The 17,497-nt window shown below is 44.5% G+C and overlaps 1 protein-coding gene across 1 annotated transcript in view; it reads left to right on the top strand.

Annotated features, from left to right (window-relative positions):
- LOC129394149 (BOS complex subunit NOMO3-like) overlaps positions 1–11,172 on the top strand; it is a 149,810-nt gene extending 138,638 nt beyond the window's left edge. Inside the window, exons 6-11 of the mRNA XM_063597954.1 lie at positions 412–518; positions 2,733–2,805; positions 6,257–6,409; positions 7,297–7,434; positions 7,767–7,856; positions 11,067–11,172. Of these exons, the coding sequence (XP_063454024.1) occupies positions 412–518; positions 2,733–2,805; positions 6,257–6,409; positions 7,297–7,434; positions 7,767–7,856; positions 11,067–11,087 (582 nt within the window). The 3' untranslated portion in view covers positions 11,088–11,172. The remainder of the gene's footprint in view (positions 1–411; positions 519–2,732; positions 2,806–6,256; positions 6,410–7,296; positions 7,435–7,766; positions 7,857–11,066) is intronic.
- Positions 11,173–17,497: the final 6,325 nt, after the last annotated feature.

Below are 17,497 nucleotides of genomic sequence, written 5' to 3'. Positions count from 1 at the left end.
TACAAGCATGTGCCGTGAGGTTCAGCTAATTTTTGTATTTTTAGTAGAGACAGGGTTTCACCATGTTGGCCAGGCTGGTCTCAAACTCCTGGCCTCAAGTGGTCTGCCTGCCTCAGCCTCCCAAAGTGCTGGGATTACAGGTGTGAGCCACCACACCCACCCAGACCAATAATGGTGAATCTATAACTGATGATGTCTTAGATTCATTGAAATAGAGTCTTATTTTACTGTTACTGTTCCCTCTCCTACCTCATCCCCAGGAAACATATCCATGATTTATATCATCTTTTCAATGGGATTCTTGACCCAGAGAGGGTTCCTGGCTCCACCTGGGAGTTGTAAGCAGGGCTGCCAGTGCTTTGAGAGGAGGGTGCTTTGCTGGGTGGGCCCTAACTTTCTTCTCCATGGCAGGTCCTCAGCAAAGGGCAGCCCCTGGGTCCTGCGGGAGTTCAGGTGTCTCTGAGAAACACTGGGACCGAAGCAAAGATCCAGTCCACAGTTACACGGCCTGGCGGAAAGTGAGTAGCGTCCTGTCTCTTAGTGTTGCCTTAGAGCCGGGCTCTGACAGGGGTCACGGAGCTGGGTTTGGGAGTTTGGATTCAGGGAGTTCTGGGTTCAGATCCTGATTCAGCCTCTTAACTTTGGGTGAGTTCATGCCCCTCAGAGTGCTGAGTTCCCCACATGTGAAATGGAATCCATTTGACCCATCTTGCCTAGCACTGATGGGATGATTAAATATGAGTTCATACTGGCCAGGCATATTGGCTTGCGCCTATAATGCCAGCACTTTGGGAGGCCAGGATGGGAGGATCACTTGAGTTCAGGAGTTCGAGACCAGCCTGGACAACATAGGGAGACTCAATCTCCACAAATAATTTAAAAAATTATATCAAGTAGAGTCCCACGGGGGAAAACAATTAGCTGGGTGTGGTGGCATGCTCCTGTGGTCGCAGCTACTCGGGAGGCTGAGGCGGGAGGATTGCTTGAGCCTGGAAGGTTGAGGCTGCAGTGAGCCATGATCATGTGCCACTGTGCTCCAGCCTCGGCAGCAGAGCAAGACCCTGTCTGAAACAAACAAAAAAAGAGTTAATACCCATAAAGCACCTGCTTCAAGGCCTGGGGCTTAGTGGGTCTTCATTTAGCAGCTCAGCCTGGCTCTGGAGCCTGCCAGCCTGGGCTTGAGTCCCAGCTCCCCCATTTGCTGGCTGGTTGACGTAGGGCAAGTTCCTTAACCCCTCTGTGCCTCAGTTTCCTCTTTTGTAAATGAAGATAATTGTGGAACCTATCTCCTAAGGTACTGGAAAGATGAAATTAATATTACTTCAAGCTGCCTGGCATATTAGCTCAAATAGGTTAGCTCAGTTATGATTAGAAAAAATCATTATCATTATTATAGCAAAACTGCTTTGTAGTTGGAACAGATGCCTAGCTGACCTTGCTGAGTCAGATTTAAAGCATTTATTTAATGGATGTATATAGTTGAGTTGTAAATGTTAACAGATATGCCAAGATTAATACCAGAATAGTTCAAACTGATAATTCCGAAAGCGTTCAAATCATTACTAACTCCGTTAACATACAAACTGAGTAAATTGCAAAATAGAAGTTTATAATGAGTCTGTCAGTAAGTTATTCAATTTTAAAGTTATTATTGTTGAAACTAGTTTTCATTTTTGAAATAACATTTACTTCTGCTTGACTGGTGCCTCTCCAGCCCTGGTGTGTAGCAGGAATATGGAGCTGTAATTTTTTTTCTGGGCTAGTAATTTGGTGTTGACCTTACTAGAAAAAAATAGTGTCTTGAGCCTTCTGAATACCTTTCATCTGCACTAACTGAAACAATGAAACATGTAGCACTGGGCTATTATGAAAATGAAATAGAAGCTCAATCTTACCAATACTTGTAGTAATGTGATTTCCAAGCCCTATCCAGTTATTGCAGGCAAGATTTGATACAATAAAATACCACAGAAGAAATCAAATGCGTTTTCTAGTTCATTTCACTGGACTTAGCCTTCTTATTTGTCAGTTACCTTACAAATTTGAAGGGATAAACATGTTAGTATACTGGCAGCAGCATTTCCAGCTTTAGCTCGGCTCACTCTGGTGTTAGTCTGTCTATGGCTAGTAGAGTAATTTTCATCAGCTGCTGGTTTCTTATCTCAGTTGCTTTGTGCAGAAACCCAGAATGACTTATCTGTGTTTCTCTAAAGCCTTTTTTCTGGGATTCAAAGCTTGTGATAGTTTACCCTGCCCTGTGTCATTTGCATCATCTTGGGTCAGCGTCCCCCTCAGCCTGTGCATCTGTTCTGTTCTTTTTCACCCCACTTCTCCCTTCCCATGTGTTTCCTTGGACACTTCTGTCCCCTTCTCCTTGTCAGTTCATGCCTGTCACCTCTGTCAAACCCAGTCGAATGTTCTGTGACTGGTCCCTGCTGTGCTACAAGGATTGGTTTTATGCCAGAAATCCTTGAGATTAAGGGAGACGTAAGCGCTCCTCTTTCCGATCAGCACATGGAGCACCCCTCTTGGCACACAGTAAGTGCTCAATAAGCGCTCTTTTATGCAGATTTGTACAGTGAAGGATTGAATTTCATTCATGCTCATTTAACAAGCTAATGGAAGTTTGCGATAATTCCAACATTGTTTTCTTGTGCTGCCAACATTAGTCATAGAATTAGAAATACTTGGGTTGTTTGGAGAAAGTTAAATGGTTATTTTTTATGTCTTAGGTTTGCATTTTTTAAAGTTCTGCCTGGAGATTATGAAATCCTCGCAACTCATCCAACCTGGGCGTTGAAAGAGGTGAGTGTGACAGCTACGTCTATAGCCATGCCAATAATATGCTGGTCTTGGGACAGATGTAGGGCTTTTCAATTTAGGATATGAAAAGAATTTATGGTTTCTCCAGGACTAGATGAAGAACCAATGGTGCTGTTGTTTAGTTTGGTAGTTATTTATAAGGTGTAACTCCTCACTGTAGCAGATGTTGCTTGTGTTAGTTTCAGTTTTAGGTGACAGTGTTGTCTTCCTGCTGTGAAATAGATCTGTTTTATTAACTATAGCTATTTTAAACTAAATCAACAACAGAAGGCCCTGACGAGATTGATTTGTTGTTCTTTTTTCAGCCTGAAACAGAAATCTGTAAATATACTAAACATTCTAGAAACTGTGGTACGCGTGACCAAGGAGAATGTATGAGAATGTTTATTGCAGCTTTGTTTGTAATAGCAAAATATTGTAAACAATGTAAATGCCTTTTAAGAGAAGAATGGATTGGGGTTCCATCATACAATAGGCTGCTGTATGTCAGCAGTAATGAATGAACCAGAGCTACATATATTAATGTAACTACATTTAAAAACAGAGTTGAAATATGATTTTAAATACTTGTGATAATCATTTATGGATACAGTCTTTTTTTTTTTTTTTTTTTTTTAAAGACGGAGTCTCGCTCTGTTGTCAAGACTGGAGTGCAGTGGCGTGATCTTGGCTTATTGCACCCTTGGCCTTCTGTGTCCAAGCGAGTCTCCGGCTTCAGTCTCCTGAGCAGCTGAATTACAGGGATGTGCCACCACGCCCAGCTAATTTTTGTATTTTTAGTATATATGGGATTTTGCCATGTTGGCCAGGCTGGTCTCGAACTCCTAGCCTCAAATGATCCACCAGCCCCGGGCTCTCAAAGTGGTGGGATTACAGGTATAAACCAGTGCACTCGGCCAGATACAGTCTTTTTTTTTTTTTTTTTTGCAACAGGGTCTTGCTCTGTTGCCCAGGCTAGAGTACAGTGACATATTCATGGCTCATTGCAGCCTCTGGTTCCTGGCCTTAAGCGATCCTTCCACCTTGGCCTCCCAGGGATCTGGAACTGCAGGCATGTGCCACTGCCCCTAGCTAAGGATACAGTCTTTTTTTTTGAGATGAAGTCTTGCTCTTGTTGCCCAGGCTGGAGTGCAATGGCGCGATCTCAGCTCATTGCAACCTCCGCCTCTTGGGTTCAAGTGATTCTCCTGCCTCAGCCTCCTGAGTAGCTGGGGTTACAGGCACCTGCCACCATGCCCAGTTAAGTTTTGTATTTTTAGTAGGGACAGGGAGGATACGGTCTTATGTAGAAAAATTATGAAGACATGTATGGGAATAGCAGACGCTGTTCAAAATGATACTGACTTCTAGAGAAAGAGGGAGGAGGGGGACTTTGGGGTATGCCAGCATCTTGAATTGTATTTTTTTAAATTTGTTTAGCTGGTTAGAAGGTATGTAAGTGTTCTTTAGCATATCTTTTTTTGTTTGACTGAAATAGTTTATAGTCAAAGATCAAAAAAGGAACTCCACCTAGTAGGTGAGGTTCTGTAATAGCCGTGAAAGACCAAATTAAAATAAGACTTAAGGGACATCCTGACATGTTAGCTTGTGTGTTAGTATTGAAGCTGTATCTCATTTTTGCTAAAGAAGTATTGGAATCAGTATTTCAGCTTCTACTCTATATGTTTTTTTTTTTTTTACTCTGTAGGTTTTACGCACTTATAATTGATGATAGTTTCACACCTAGATGTCTCTTCTTACTGTTTATGACTTTTGGTTTTGGGGGTTTTTCTCTTCTGCAGCAACATTTAAAAATATTTTATTCGAGGCTGGGTGCAGTTGCTCATGCTGTAATTCTAGCATTTTGGGAGGCTGAGGTGGGTGGATCACTTGAGGTCAGGAGTTCGAGACCAACCTGGCCAACATGGTGAAACCACATCTCTACTAAAAATAGAAAAAAATTAGCCAGGAATGGTGGCATACACCTGTAATCCCAGCTACTCGGGAGGCTGAGGCAGGAGAATCGCTTGAACCTGGGAGGTGGAGGTAGCAGTGAGCCAAGATTGCACCACTGCACTTCAGCTTGGGTGACAGAGTGAGACTCCATCTCAAAAAAAAAAAAAAAATTTATTCGAAATGAAAGAGCTTACACATTTATAAATAGAAGAGATTTTAAGGTTTACATTGTATGTTAATTGTCTGCATAGAAGAATCTGAGTTTATTAATATGAGATTGGGATTTTCAAGTAAAGCATGTTGTTAGAAGTCAGGATAATGTTTATCCTCCTGGGGTGTTAGTGACCGGAAGCAAGTATGAGGGCACTTCTGGCTTGCTGGTGCTATTCTGTTGGGTAACCAGTGCCCAATTTGTGACAAGCCCTGTGCTGTGTGCTTAGAATCTGTACACTTTTCTCTGTGTTTATTGTACCTTAACAAAAATGTTTAAAAATATACACATATTGTGAAAAGAACAACTTAAGGCAAATTAAACAGAGTTTAATTGAGCATAGAACAATTTGTCAGTTGGGCAGCCCCCTGAGCCAGAATAGGTTTACAGCGACTGTGGCACTGTTGCGTGATTGGAAAGGGTTTATGGACAGAAAAAGAAAGTGACGGACAGAAAGTGGAAGTGAGGTACAGAAACAGTTGGATTGGTTACAGCTGGACGTTTGTCTTATTTGCACATGGTTTGAACAGTTGGCTGCCTGTGAGTAGTTGAAGGGTGGCTGCTTGAATTGGCTGAGACTTGGCAACACGTACAGAGAAACCTTTAGGCCAAACTTAAAATATGTAAGGAGGCAGCTTTAGGCTAATCTTCAGTTAACACTATATATCATTAAAAATAGAAAAAAAGGCAAAATATGCTCATTAAAAAAATTGGAACATACAGAGGAATATAAAGCAGCGGAAACAAATTTTGGAAGCTGGAAAAGTATACAAGTAAAATAGCACCATATAGACAAAATCATTATTGTTTACATTTTACCACATTTCCTTTCACTTCATTTTGGGCATTAAAAAATAATGATAAGCCAGGCACGGTGGCTCACACCTGTAATCCCAGCACTTTGGGAGGCTGAGGCGGGTGGATCACCTGAGGTCAGGAGTTCGAGAGCAGCCTGGCCAACATGGTGAAACCCTGTCTCTACTAAAAATACAAAAATTAGCCGGGCGTGGTGGCGAGCGCTTGTAATCCCCGCTACTTGGGAGGCTGAGGCAGGAGAATCTCTTGAACCCAGGAGGCAGAGGTTGCAGTGAGCCGAGGTTGCGCCATTGCACTCAAGCCTGTGCGACATACTGAGACTCCATCTCAAAAAAAGAAGTGATCATACTGAATAAGCAATTTTATAGATTACGTTTCCCAGTTAATATTTTAGCTTCAGCGTGTCCTCATGTTGTTAGGCACTTTGCAAGTGTTTATTTTTTTACAGGTTAAAATCTTTTTCTGTTACAGGCAAGCACCACAGTGCGTGTAACCAACTCCAATGCCAATGCGGCCAGTCCCCTCATCGTTGCTGGCTACAATGTGTCTGGCTCTGTCCGAAGTGATGGGGAGCCCATGAAAGGGGTGAAGTTTCTTCTCTTTTCTTCTTTAGTAACTAAAGAGGTAAGCAAAGAAAAGAACAAAAGAGATGGTGTGAGGGGTAGGAGGGTGGGGGAGTATAGCCCAGAACGTACTGTTGTAAGAAATGCAGGTCTGAGTTGATTTATCATTTTAACACTTAAGAATATCGTCTGTCTCAGGCCGGGTGTGGTAGCTCATGCCTGCAATCCCAGTACTTAGGGAGGCCAAGGTGGGTGGATCACTTGAGCTCAGGAGTTTTAGACCAGCCTGGCCAACATTATGAAACCCCGTCTCTACTAAAAATACAAAAACATTAGCCGGGCATGTTGGCACGTGCCTGTAGTCCCGGCTGCGTGGGAGGCTGAGGCAGTAGAATCACCTGAACCCAGGAGGTGGAGGTTGCAGTGAGCCGAGATCACGCCACTGCACTCCAGCCTGGGTGACAGAGTGAGACTGTCTCAAAAAAAAAAAAAAAAAAATTCAAGAATATCATGTGTCTCTGTTGACTCACAAGACATTGCACATCTACACTGGGAGGCAGTGGTATGTGATGGAAAGTACACAGGCTTTGAAATCAGACCTGGGTTTAAACAAATCTCAGGTTTAAACAAATTCCTCTTCCTAGCTGTGCGACCCTGGGCCGGTCACATTACCTTCCTGAGCCTCCGTTTCCTTATTTGGAGAATGATGACCCATCGTAAGGAAGGACAGTCGTGTCATCTTTCCCAGGAAGACTGTGCCAGTTTTTAACTTTGCAACTTGAATGTCAAGATTTTTGTTCCTTTTTTCTGTATTAATGTGTCTTAGATTTCAGAAATACATATATTGACATGAAACTTAAAAAAATTTTCCTATAATGTGGCTAATTGATGGTATTCAGAACATGTAAATGGAAAAGGAAGTTTTGTCTTTTTTACCCCCTGGCATAGGATGTCCTGGGCTGCAATGTCTCACCAGTGCCTGGGTTCCAGCCCCAAGACGAGAGTCTGGTGTATTTGTGCTACACGGTCTCCAGAGAAGATGGCTCGTTCTCTTTCTATTCCTTGCCAAGTGGGGGCTACACTGTGGTGAGTAAAGCAGATTTCCGTTCTGTTTATGTCTGGGACTCTCATGACACAGTAAAAGCCAATGCTGTTCGGGTGTTAAAGGAAAAGATGGTTGGCCTGCAGTTCTCTGAACACGCTGTTAAGCAGTAACTTACTTAAGATGAGACACTCACCCCTTCGTAATAGCTACAAAAAGGGCAAGGCTTCCTCTTTTCGAATCTGCAACAGTTATGATGAATGTTTCTCTTGGTCTGTCTGAACCCCTTGTCATTTGTGGGCTGCTAGATCGATTATTAATATTGCTGATTGATCATGTTAGTGGTTCTTAGTGATTAACAGACTCTTCCTTCCAGATTCCGTTCTATCGAGGGGAGAGGATTACCTTTGATGTGGCGCCTTCCAGACTTGACTTCACAGTGGAGCATGACAGCCTGAAAATCGAGGTAAGGCTTTTCTGTCTTCTGGAGGGACAGGTGTTTGAGTTCCCATCCCTAGGCACAGGTATTGCAAACATGTTTTAAAAAAAAAATCAATTATTTTATCTGGAAGGGCTGTTGGAAAAAATGCCATCTGGTATTATATTCTTACACATGGTGTCCTTATCGTAGAGAGCTGGATTCCTAGTTAAATCTACTCATTCAGTGAAATATATTTACTGATTGCCAGTGACATACGTTTCAGGCACCATCCAGGACTGGGGATACAGCAGTGACCAAAAGAGGCAAAAATTCTTGTCCCTGTGGACCTCATTTTTTTTTTTTTTTTTTTTTAAGATAGGGTCTCACTGTGTGGCTCAAGCTGGAGTGCAGTGGTACGATCTCGTCTCACTGCAGCCATTGCCTCCAGGGCTCAAGTGATCCTCCCACCTCAGTCTGTTGAGTAGCTGGGACCACAGGCGCGTGCCACCATGCCCAGCTAATTTTTGTATTTTTGTTAGAGATGGGGTTTCACCATGTTGCCCAGGCTGTTCTCTAACTCCTGGGTTGAAGTGATCTGCCTGCCTCGGCTTCCCAAAGTGTTGGGATTACAGGTGTGAGCCATCGCACCTGGCTAGACCTCATGTTCTAATGACAGGAAGGGTCAATACATGTATAGATGTATAAGTTAGAAAGTACAGTAGAAGGTGATAAGTGTTCTCTAGAAAAATAAAGGAAGAAAGGAGGTCGTACAGTATCAGGGTGGAGACAGGGGTTGCAGTTGTACATAGGGTGTTTTTGGGAAGTCCTCCCTGTGAAGGTGACATTTGAGCAACAACCTGAAGGGAAAGAACAAGAGAACCATACTTCACTCCTGCAGGAAGAGTGTGTAAGACTGAGGGAATGGCACGTGCAAAGGTCCTGAGGCAGGAGTGTGCTGAAGGGTTTGGGGCATCCCAAGGAGGCTAGGGTGGCTGGAGTGGAGGGAATGAGCAAGGAAGGAGGAGGCGGAAAGAGGGTCAGGGAGGTGACAGGGCAGATTGTGCAGGGCTTGGTGGGCCACTTTGCCTATAACTCTGGGTGAGAATTGGTGCCACTGGAAGGTTCCTAGCAGAGGAGTGGCGTGATCCTTCTGGCAGCTGCGTTGAGGAGAGTTTGCAGGGTGTCAGGGTGGAAGGGGGAGACCAGTTGGGATGCCATGGCCGTAAACCAGGTGAGAACTGGCAGAGCTTGGACCGTGATGGTAGGAATGGGCAGTGTGATACATGGCTTGATAAACTGCCTAGACCCTCACATAAATGGTAAATGTATTTTTCATCTCACTTACGTCTCCTTTAATTACAGAAGTAGAAAATGGTTACTGTAGAAAATTGGCTAGCTAGAACAAATCCCAGAAGAAAATAACAGCCTCTCCTAAGTGGACCACCCAATGTTAGAGTTATCGAAGCAATTATATTTTAATCATTTTCTCTTAATATTACATTTGAAAGTACTGTGTTAAAATCGCTTAAACTGGCAGAAACGGACTTTTAGGTCATATGCACAGTGGGGTGCAGACTCTGCATTTTAAGGTTCAGTGGAGTATTTGACCGTTCTGCTGTACACTGGAGGGGAAAGAGAAGGGTAAGAAGATGAAGCCTTTACTTTGCTTCTCGTAGCTTGCAGAGAAGGATGGGGGCAGGTGAGCAGAGACAGCTATTCCCAGATTACAGCCAAATACATATTTTGAAAATGATGAATGGAATTTCAGGGAATGGGGCCCTGTAAGTTCCCTGAGGTCAGGTACCGTGTCTTATTCTTTACTGTTTTCCTAACATGTGATTTAGTGCCTGCCACATAGTAGGTGCCCAGCAAAAATATTTGTTGAGTACATATGTGAATTAATAAGTAGGTAATGCATGGAATGAAACATGTCTTTTTGGAAAGATCAAGAAGGACTACCTGTCATGTGAGACCATCACTAAGAAACCATTTGCTGAAAAAAAAAATAAAAAATAAAAAAGAAGGGCTACCTGCATAAAAAGGAAGTCATTTAATTATTTAAAGCTTCATCTCAAATGCTGTTGCACACGTGCGTGCACACATTCATTCATTCAGGAGTCAGTTATTGAGTGCCTGCTGTGTACCAGGTGACTAAGACAGAAAAAGTCCCTGTCTCCATGAGGTAACATGCTAGTGGGAGGGAGACAACTAAGAAATCGAACGAGGACATTTCAGATACTGGTAAGTTTGATGAAGATACTAAAATAGGTTAGCAGTGGTGACCTTGGGGATACACAGATCAGGGCTGGAACTCAGTAACTGCAGAGAAAGCACAGGTGTGCTGCTCACAGGCGAGTGGGGCACAGACACAGACACAGACACATGGAGCATGGGACCACGTGTGAGCCAGTGATGGTGGTGGAGGAGGGTGGTCTAGGTGGATTTCTTTCTTTTTTTTTTTTTTTTTTCTTTGAGACAGAGTCTTGCTGCTTCACACAGGCTGGCACTATCTTGGCTCACTGCAACCTCCGCATCCCGAGTTGAAGCGATTCTCCTGCCTCAGCCTCCCGAGTAGCTGGGATTACAGGCGCCTGCCACCACATCTGGCTAATTTTTGTATTTTTAGTGGAGACAGGGCTTCACCATGTTGGCCAGGCTGGTCTTGGACTCCTGACCTCAAGTGATCTGCCTGCCTCAGCCTCCCAAAGTGCTGGGATTACAGGCGTGAACCACTGCCCCTGGCCTAGGTGGATTTCATAAGGACCTGTGTTCAGGTCGTGGTGGAAAGACAGGAGGGGGCACATGAGACCTTGCAGTTGCAGAGGTGGAATCCGCAGGACTGATCGATGCTGGAGGAGCGGGGCGGGGCATCCGAAGTGATGCCGGGGTGTGCATGGGAGACTGGAGGAAGACGTGGTTCACCAAAATGGGGGCATCTGGAGGGGAGGAGATGGCACAGGGGTAAGGGTGGGGGGCTTCTAGAAGCTTGAGTCAGTGACCTTTTAACGAGGGAAGTAAGTCTCTAGACTTTTCTGTTGTTTGACACTCAGCAGTGTGTTGGGAACACAACAGAGAAGACAGATGTGGGTAAAGTGAGAGGGAGCCCGGCTGGCACACAGGACCGGGGCACTGAGTGTTGGGAGGTGGGCGGCAGGAGCAGACATGGTAGGTGGTGGCCGGCGCAGCAGAAGGAGGCTTTGTGGCTCTGGCACAGGAGCACCTTCGAGCACCTTCTTCTTGTTCTTTGTTTTCTAGCCCGTGTTCCACGTCATGTGATTCTCCGTCACCGGGAGGGTCTTGAACGGACCCGAAGGAGATGGTGTTCCAGAAGCAGTAGTCACCCTGAATAACCAAATCAAAGGTGGGCTGACACAGCAGCCCCAGGCTGATGGCCAGCGCTGTTTTTGGATCACAGAGAGAAATGGAGAGGAACTGATGACTATATGAGAACATGGCAGCTTTTGGTCTCAAGTATTCTGGTGTACATGTAAGGATACACTGTTGTTTTTGGCTTATCTTCTGTTAGTGTGTTTTTGTTTTACAGTTAAAACAAAAGCTGATGGCTCATTCCGCCTTGAGAACATAACCACAGGGACATACACCATCCATGCTCAGAAAGAGCACCTCTACTTTGAAACGGTCACCATCAAAATTGCACCGAACACACCTCAGCTGGCTGACATTATTGCAACAGGGTAAGCTTATCATGTGGATTTGGAAGCGCCAGTAAATATGCTGGCAGCCAGTGTAGAACAAAATGACCTGTGATCTGTGTGTCTTTGCCGAGCTTAACAACTTAAGAAAGATTAGTACTTTTTTTTTTTTTTTGAGAGTCAGAGTCTTGCCCTGTTGCCCAGGCTGTAGTGCAGTGGTGCCATCTCGACTCACTGCAACCTCTGCCTCCCAGGTTCAAGTGATTCTCCTGCCTCAGCTTCCCAAGTAGCTGGGACTACAGGCGTGCCCCACCACACCCAGCTAATTTTTGTATTTTTAAGTAGAGACAGGGTTTCACTCTATGTTGGCCAGGCTAGTCTCAAAACTCCTAACCTCAGGCTGTCTGCCTGCTTTGGCCTCCCAAAGTGCTGGGATTATAGGTGTGAGACACTGCACCCGGCCAAGAAAGATTAGTTCTAAATCTTACAAACTGAAGGTACTGACATGTCGGATGCTTAATGAAAAGTCCCTTGCTTCAAATTAAAATGGGCTTGTGAAATTAAAAAATCTTTCATGTCTGACTTTCACGATCTTTCACAGGACCCCTCTTTGCTTAATCTTTGAGGATTTTTGGAAGATGGTATTGTTGGTTGAGAAAGCTTATTGGAAGATGCTTCAGGTCATTGGTGTAGTTCTTCCTGCTTGTAGTTACTCATTATACTATAAGTACAGGCAGGGACATCTTGTGGTTGAATTCATGTGGTTTTACCATCATCTGAAGCAAGATTGTGTAGTGCCAACAACTTGGGCTTTGGAGTGAGATCCCAGATCCACCTGCATGTAACCTGCAGAACAGCTTTAGACATAACAGGTGCTCACAAAACAGTAGCTTAGAAGGAGAGTGCAGGGTCTGCTTGGGAGAAGTGCGGCATGAGCAAAGTCAGGCAGTCTCACAGCAGCATGAGGTGGCTGCGGGTGTAAAGCTGGGTGCTACTGGAGCAGAATATACTGGCAGGTGAAGGTGATGATGAGGCCAACCCCATAGCACCTCCTCACACCCCACCGGGGCATAGGGGCTTTCTCCCACTGGGGCCAACGGGCCGTGAGTGGTTTTGAGCATTAATTTAACAAGCTTTGATCATTGTTTTCAATAGGGCATTCTGAAAACAATGGCATGGAGTAGAGTGGCTTTGAAGGGGACAGGACTTGGGCACAGGAGGTCTGAAAGCAGAGACGACAAGGGCTTGCCTTGTAGGGAAGTCAGGGACAGACTGGTGAGATATTTAGGGTGCCCAGCTTGAGAGATGTGATGGCTGGGGACAGAAAGAGAAGCCAGTTAGGTGATGAGGGTTCAGATTTGGCCACATTGGTCTGTAGGACCACTAGGTGGAGCTCTTCAATAGGCGCTTGGATGGATGGTCAATCCTGAAGATTCGGCTGCAGGTGGCAGCCAGGACCTCAAATATGTATGTGCAGGTAGAATTAGAAGAGCAGTAGGCCAAAAACAGAGTGCCAGGTGGCCCAGGGGGGACCTAGGGAGCATGAGGTCATAGGAGCTAAGAAAGTAAGTTTGGGGTAGGAGGTAGTGCCCAACAGGGAGGTGCAGGGAGCTGAGCCCTGGTGAACACAGTCCCCTGGCTTGATCACTGAGGAGGCCACAGTGACTCTTTTCTGTAGACAGATGGAGGTCGAGGTCAAGGAGTCCAGTGGTGAATGGAAGACAGGGAAGCAAATTACCCTCAGAAAGTAATTCTTGGATTGAAGTCTTTCCCACCTTCCATAAACACTTTGTGCAATTACTCTAGATGAGGCACTGAAAAATGCTTCGTACCTAATAATTAATCAAACTAGTGTTGCAGAGATGGGGCTTTCACCCTACCAGGGAGACAGACTGAAGACAAATACATCTGTGGCCAGGCTTAATGCCTCACACCTGTAATCCATCCCAGCACCTTGGGAGGCAGAGGTGGGCGGATCGCTTGAGCCCAGGAGTTTGAGACCAGCCTGGGCAACTTGGCAAAACACCATCTCTACCAAAAATGCAAAAAGTAGCTAGTTTCATAACCTGGTCTAAAAATAAATAAATAAAGAGATAAAAATTAAAAGATAACAAGATTTTAAAAAAAGACAAAAAAGACAAATACATTTATGCTGCTAAATTATGGCAAGTGTCGTGCAGGGAAGAGATCAGGGTGCTGCAAGAAGAGCTAATTTAGAGTGGGAGCTCTGCAAGGCTCTCTGGGTTGCAGAGACCTTAGTAAAGACTAAAAGTTAGCTAAAGCAAATCTTCCCTAGTAGAGAAGCAGCATGCTCAGAGGCCTGCATAGGATAGGAAGGACCTGAAAGGCAGTCTGCGCAGCTGGAGGAGGTGGGTGAGGTCAGGGAGCTCTGGGGCCTTGTAGCCTTGCTTTGGGTTTGGGCTTTGCTCCCTAATGCAGTGGAAACCCGTTAGGAGTTGTCTGTTGGTTGGCCGGGCACGGTGGCTCACGCCCATGATCTCAGCACTTTGGGAGGCTGAGGTGGGCGGATCATGAGGTCAGGAGTTCAAGCCCAGCCTGGCCAGCATGGTGAAACCCGGTCTGTACTAAAGATACAAAAGGTTGGCAGGGCATGGTGATGCGCGCCTATAATCTCAGCAACTCAGGAGGCTGAGGCAGGAGAATCGCTTGAACCCGGGAGGCAGGGGTTGCAGTGAGCTGAGATTGCACCATTGCACTCCAGCCTGGCCAACAGGGTGAGATTCCGTCTCAAAAAAAAGAAAAAAGAGTTATCAGTTGGCAAGGGAGCGATAGGGATCATGGTACTTTAAAAAGTTTGTTTTTCTTCCTGGCTGCTGTGTGGAGAATGGATTGGAGGAAAGCCATGGTGTGAATGGAGGGGCCAGATATGAGGCAGTGGTGGTTGTCTGGAGGAGATATGGTAGTGGCCGGGCCCAGGCGGCTGGCAGGCGAGGGAGCGAGGAGTAGATGGATTTGGTAGGTCACATGGAGAACACACCCACAGGCCTGTGCTGTTGAGGTTACAGGTTTCTTATTTGAGCCACTGGGTAGATGGAGAAGGCGCTGTTCACAGAGATGGAGGAAATATATTTATTTTCTCCTTTAAAGTAGAGTATTTGAGTCAAAGAAAGAAAAATAGCATTTGTTGAACATTTTTGGAAAATCTCTTTTTTTTATTGGCCAACGTAGTACATTTGCCTTTTTAGCACACTGATACTTCTTACTATTTCTTTTCCTTTTTATTTTTTTTGAGACAGGGTCTTACTCCATTGCCCAGGCTGGAGTACAGTGGCGCCATCTCGGCTCACTGCAGCCTCCGCCTCTCGGGTTCAAGTGATTCTCCTGCCCCAGCCTCCTGAGTAGCTGGGATTACAGGCTAATTTTTATATTTTTTAGTAGAGATGTGGTTTTGCCGTGTTGGCTAGGCTGGTCTCGAACTCCTGACCTCAAGTGACCCACCCGCCTCGGCTTCCCAAAGTGCTGGGATTACAGGCTGAGCCATGGTGCCTAGTCTTCCTTTAAAGTAAAATAAAAAAATTACTCAATTTATTGTAAAAACAAACTCTTCGGCTTCTGTCCAAATGACTGTGAAAATAGATTTCTCTCAATATCCACCAATATTACCTGTTTCTGTCCATATATGTATTTAAACCCTGTTGAAAGAATTTATTGATACAAATCAATTTTTAAGGGCTTCAGTATAACGGAACCTTTTTCTACCACCCTTTTGGTTTATTTTTCCAAACTAAGCCAGTATAGATTTGAGGTTTAGGGAGAATAGGCACTTCTTTTTAATAAGAATATGGGCTAAAACAGATCTTATGGTTCAAATATTTACAACTTAAGGAGGCAAAGAGATTTGATAGGAAATAGACAAGGTGATGTGTCCCCTGACAGGTACACAAATCAAGAGAATATGACAGGTCCTTGGGAATGATTGTGTCAGTGTTGGCTTCCCATCCTTTTATTCTGAAAGTTCACAGTAGGGGAATGTGAGAACCAAAATGCATATGCTAGGTCAGGGATTGGGACACTTTCTCTGTGGAGAGCCAGAGAATAACTATTTTAGGCTGCGTGAGCCATACGGTCTGTAGGACCACAGCTGAGATAGACAATTTGTAAATGAATGGGCAGAGCGCAACACAGCTACATTTTTGGACACCACAGTTTGCATTTCATGTAATTTTTACCTGTGAAATATTATCTTTCTTTTTTTTTTTTTTTTTTAACTTTAACCACTTAAGAGTGTACAATTCTTTTTCTCGGCTTGCAGTTCATCACAAACGGGAGGGGGGCCCTGACTTGGTCCTTGGGTGGTAGTTTGCTGACCCATGCTGGAGATAGTGAGCTCATATGGCTGGGCAGTCCCTTCACTCTGAAGAAATGGCTGTGTTTTTCATGATTCCTAGATTTCACATACACAATCTTCCACCATTTCCTTGTGTTTTCCACTGTTTTTTTATTTGAGGCGGAGTGGTGGTTCCAACATTTAATGTACCCCTAATTGTCAGAATCCAACATTCTTGATTATCTTTATGTCAAAAGTGACTAATTTTCATCTAAAATGATTCTTGAAGATTCTTTAAAAGGAACAGTTGAAAAGACAACTGTGACCCCCAGCTACGATGTACTATTACACTTTAACACACCAGCTGCTTCAGAAATGAAGACCAGCACTCCAAGGATGATGGTCGTTGTAGGGCGGCCTCTCATGTGTTATTCGAGGGATGCCTTGCAACACCTTACTCCTTATTTAGAATCTCAAATCTGAATCATTACCTTAATAGGGCTTTTCAGTTATAAGTTACATTTGTGGCTCCTACCTCCCAAGGAGTTCAATTTTAGCTTTGCATTTTTTAACTTAATTACCTTTTCTGTTCCAATCTCCCAGTTTGCTTTCATCCATGTATTATATATAATCACAAGCAAGGAAGACGTCTTTGATAATCCTGACTTATTTGATGGCCTGGTAATGCCACAGTTTCTTAGGCAGCTTAGAGCTCTTGCTTTTAAGGGCTAGCCCACATTCTCAGTCCAAGGCCGCTCCGCTGTCAACGATCCAATTACCTGAAACGTTTTTATTATCTGCAGGTTTTCTTAAAATTGCCTCTGCAGTGGGGGATTGCCAGATGTCACCCGGAACACACAAACAGCCCCACTACGGGCCCCTGTTCTGTAGAAAGATGCCCAGTCTTGCTTCTGAAGGTTGCTTTTTAAAACCAGAATGAAGGTTGCTTTTTAAAACCAGAATCATCTGGACTGCATTCTGTCTCTTCATTAAGATTAGACTATTCTCAGGAACAAGGGCTGGGAGAGGGCTGCATCTTTTTTGGTCGATAAGAGCCTTTCCTGTTATAATTGAGTCCTCGTGCTGGAATGAATGGTCTTCTCTTTGCAGGTTCAGTGTCTGTGGTCAGATATCAATCATTCGCTTCCCCGACACCGTCAAGCAGATGAATAAATACAAAGTTGTCCTGTCATCTCAAGACAAGGACAAGTCTTTGGTCACCGTGGAGACAGATGCTCATGGATCATTTTGTTTTAAAGCAAAACCAGGGACTTACAAAGTGCAGGTGCGTTGCATTGTTTTAAATTTAAAATGTTTTGAGAAAAAGCAGTGATTTTTAGAAGGGTTATTAGGTTGAATGGGGTTAGAGAAGGAGCATTCCAGTTTCCAACTTCTTGTTTCTAAGTCTTTACAATCCTGCACCAGTAGAGGAGAGTCAGATAGGCATCCAGCTAAAAAATAATGCCATCTGCCTCTCTTTTTTCCAGTCTTGATGTTTATTAGTATCAGGCTGCCAGTCACTCCTCTACCTTCAGGCTTCTGGCTGCTGTAGAATGTCGATGAGTCCAAGAGGACACCAAAAATGAACTCTACTAATGGCAGCTCAAAAATGGCCATAGTGCGTGGCTTCTGGGACCCCAGGCCAAAATGGAGCTTCCCATTTCCTGCTTTGCCTTGACTTCAAGATGGCTAGGCAGGGACCACGCGACTTATCCATTCAAGCAGGCCGAGAACGGGGAGACGGT

This window comes from Pan paniscus, chromosome 18 (genome assembly GCF_029289425.2).
Source record: "Pan paniscus chromosome 18, NHGRI_mPanPan1-v2.0_pri, whole genome shotgun sequence".
Taxonomy (NCBI): domain Eukaryota; kingdom Metazoa; phylum Chordata; class Mammalia; order Primates; family Hominidae; genus Pan; species Pan paniscus.
This window is presented reverse-complemented; position numbering and strand designations above follow the sequence as displayed.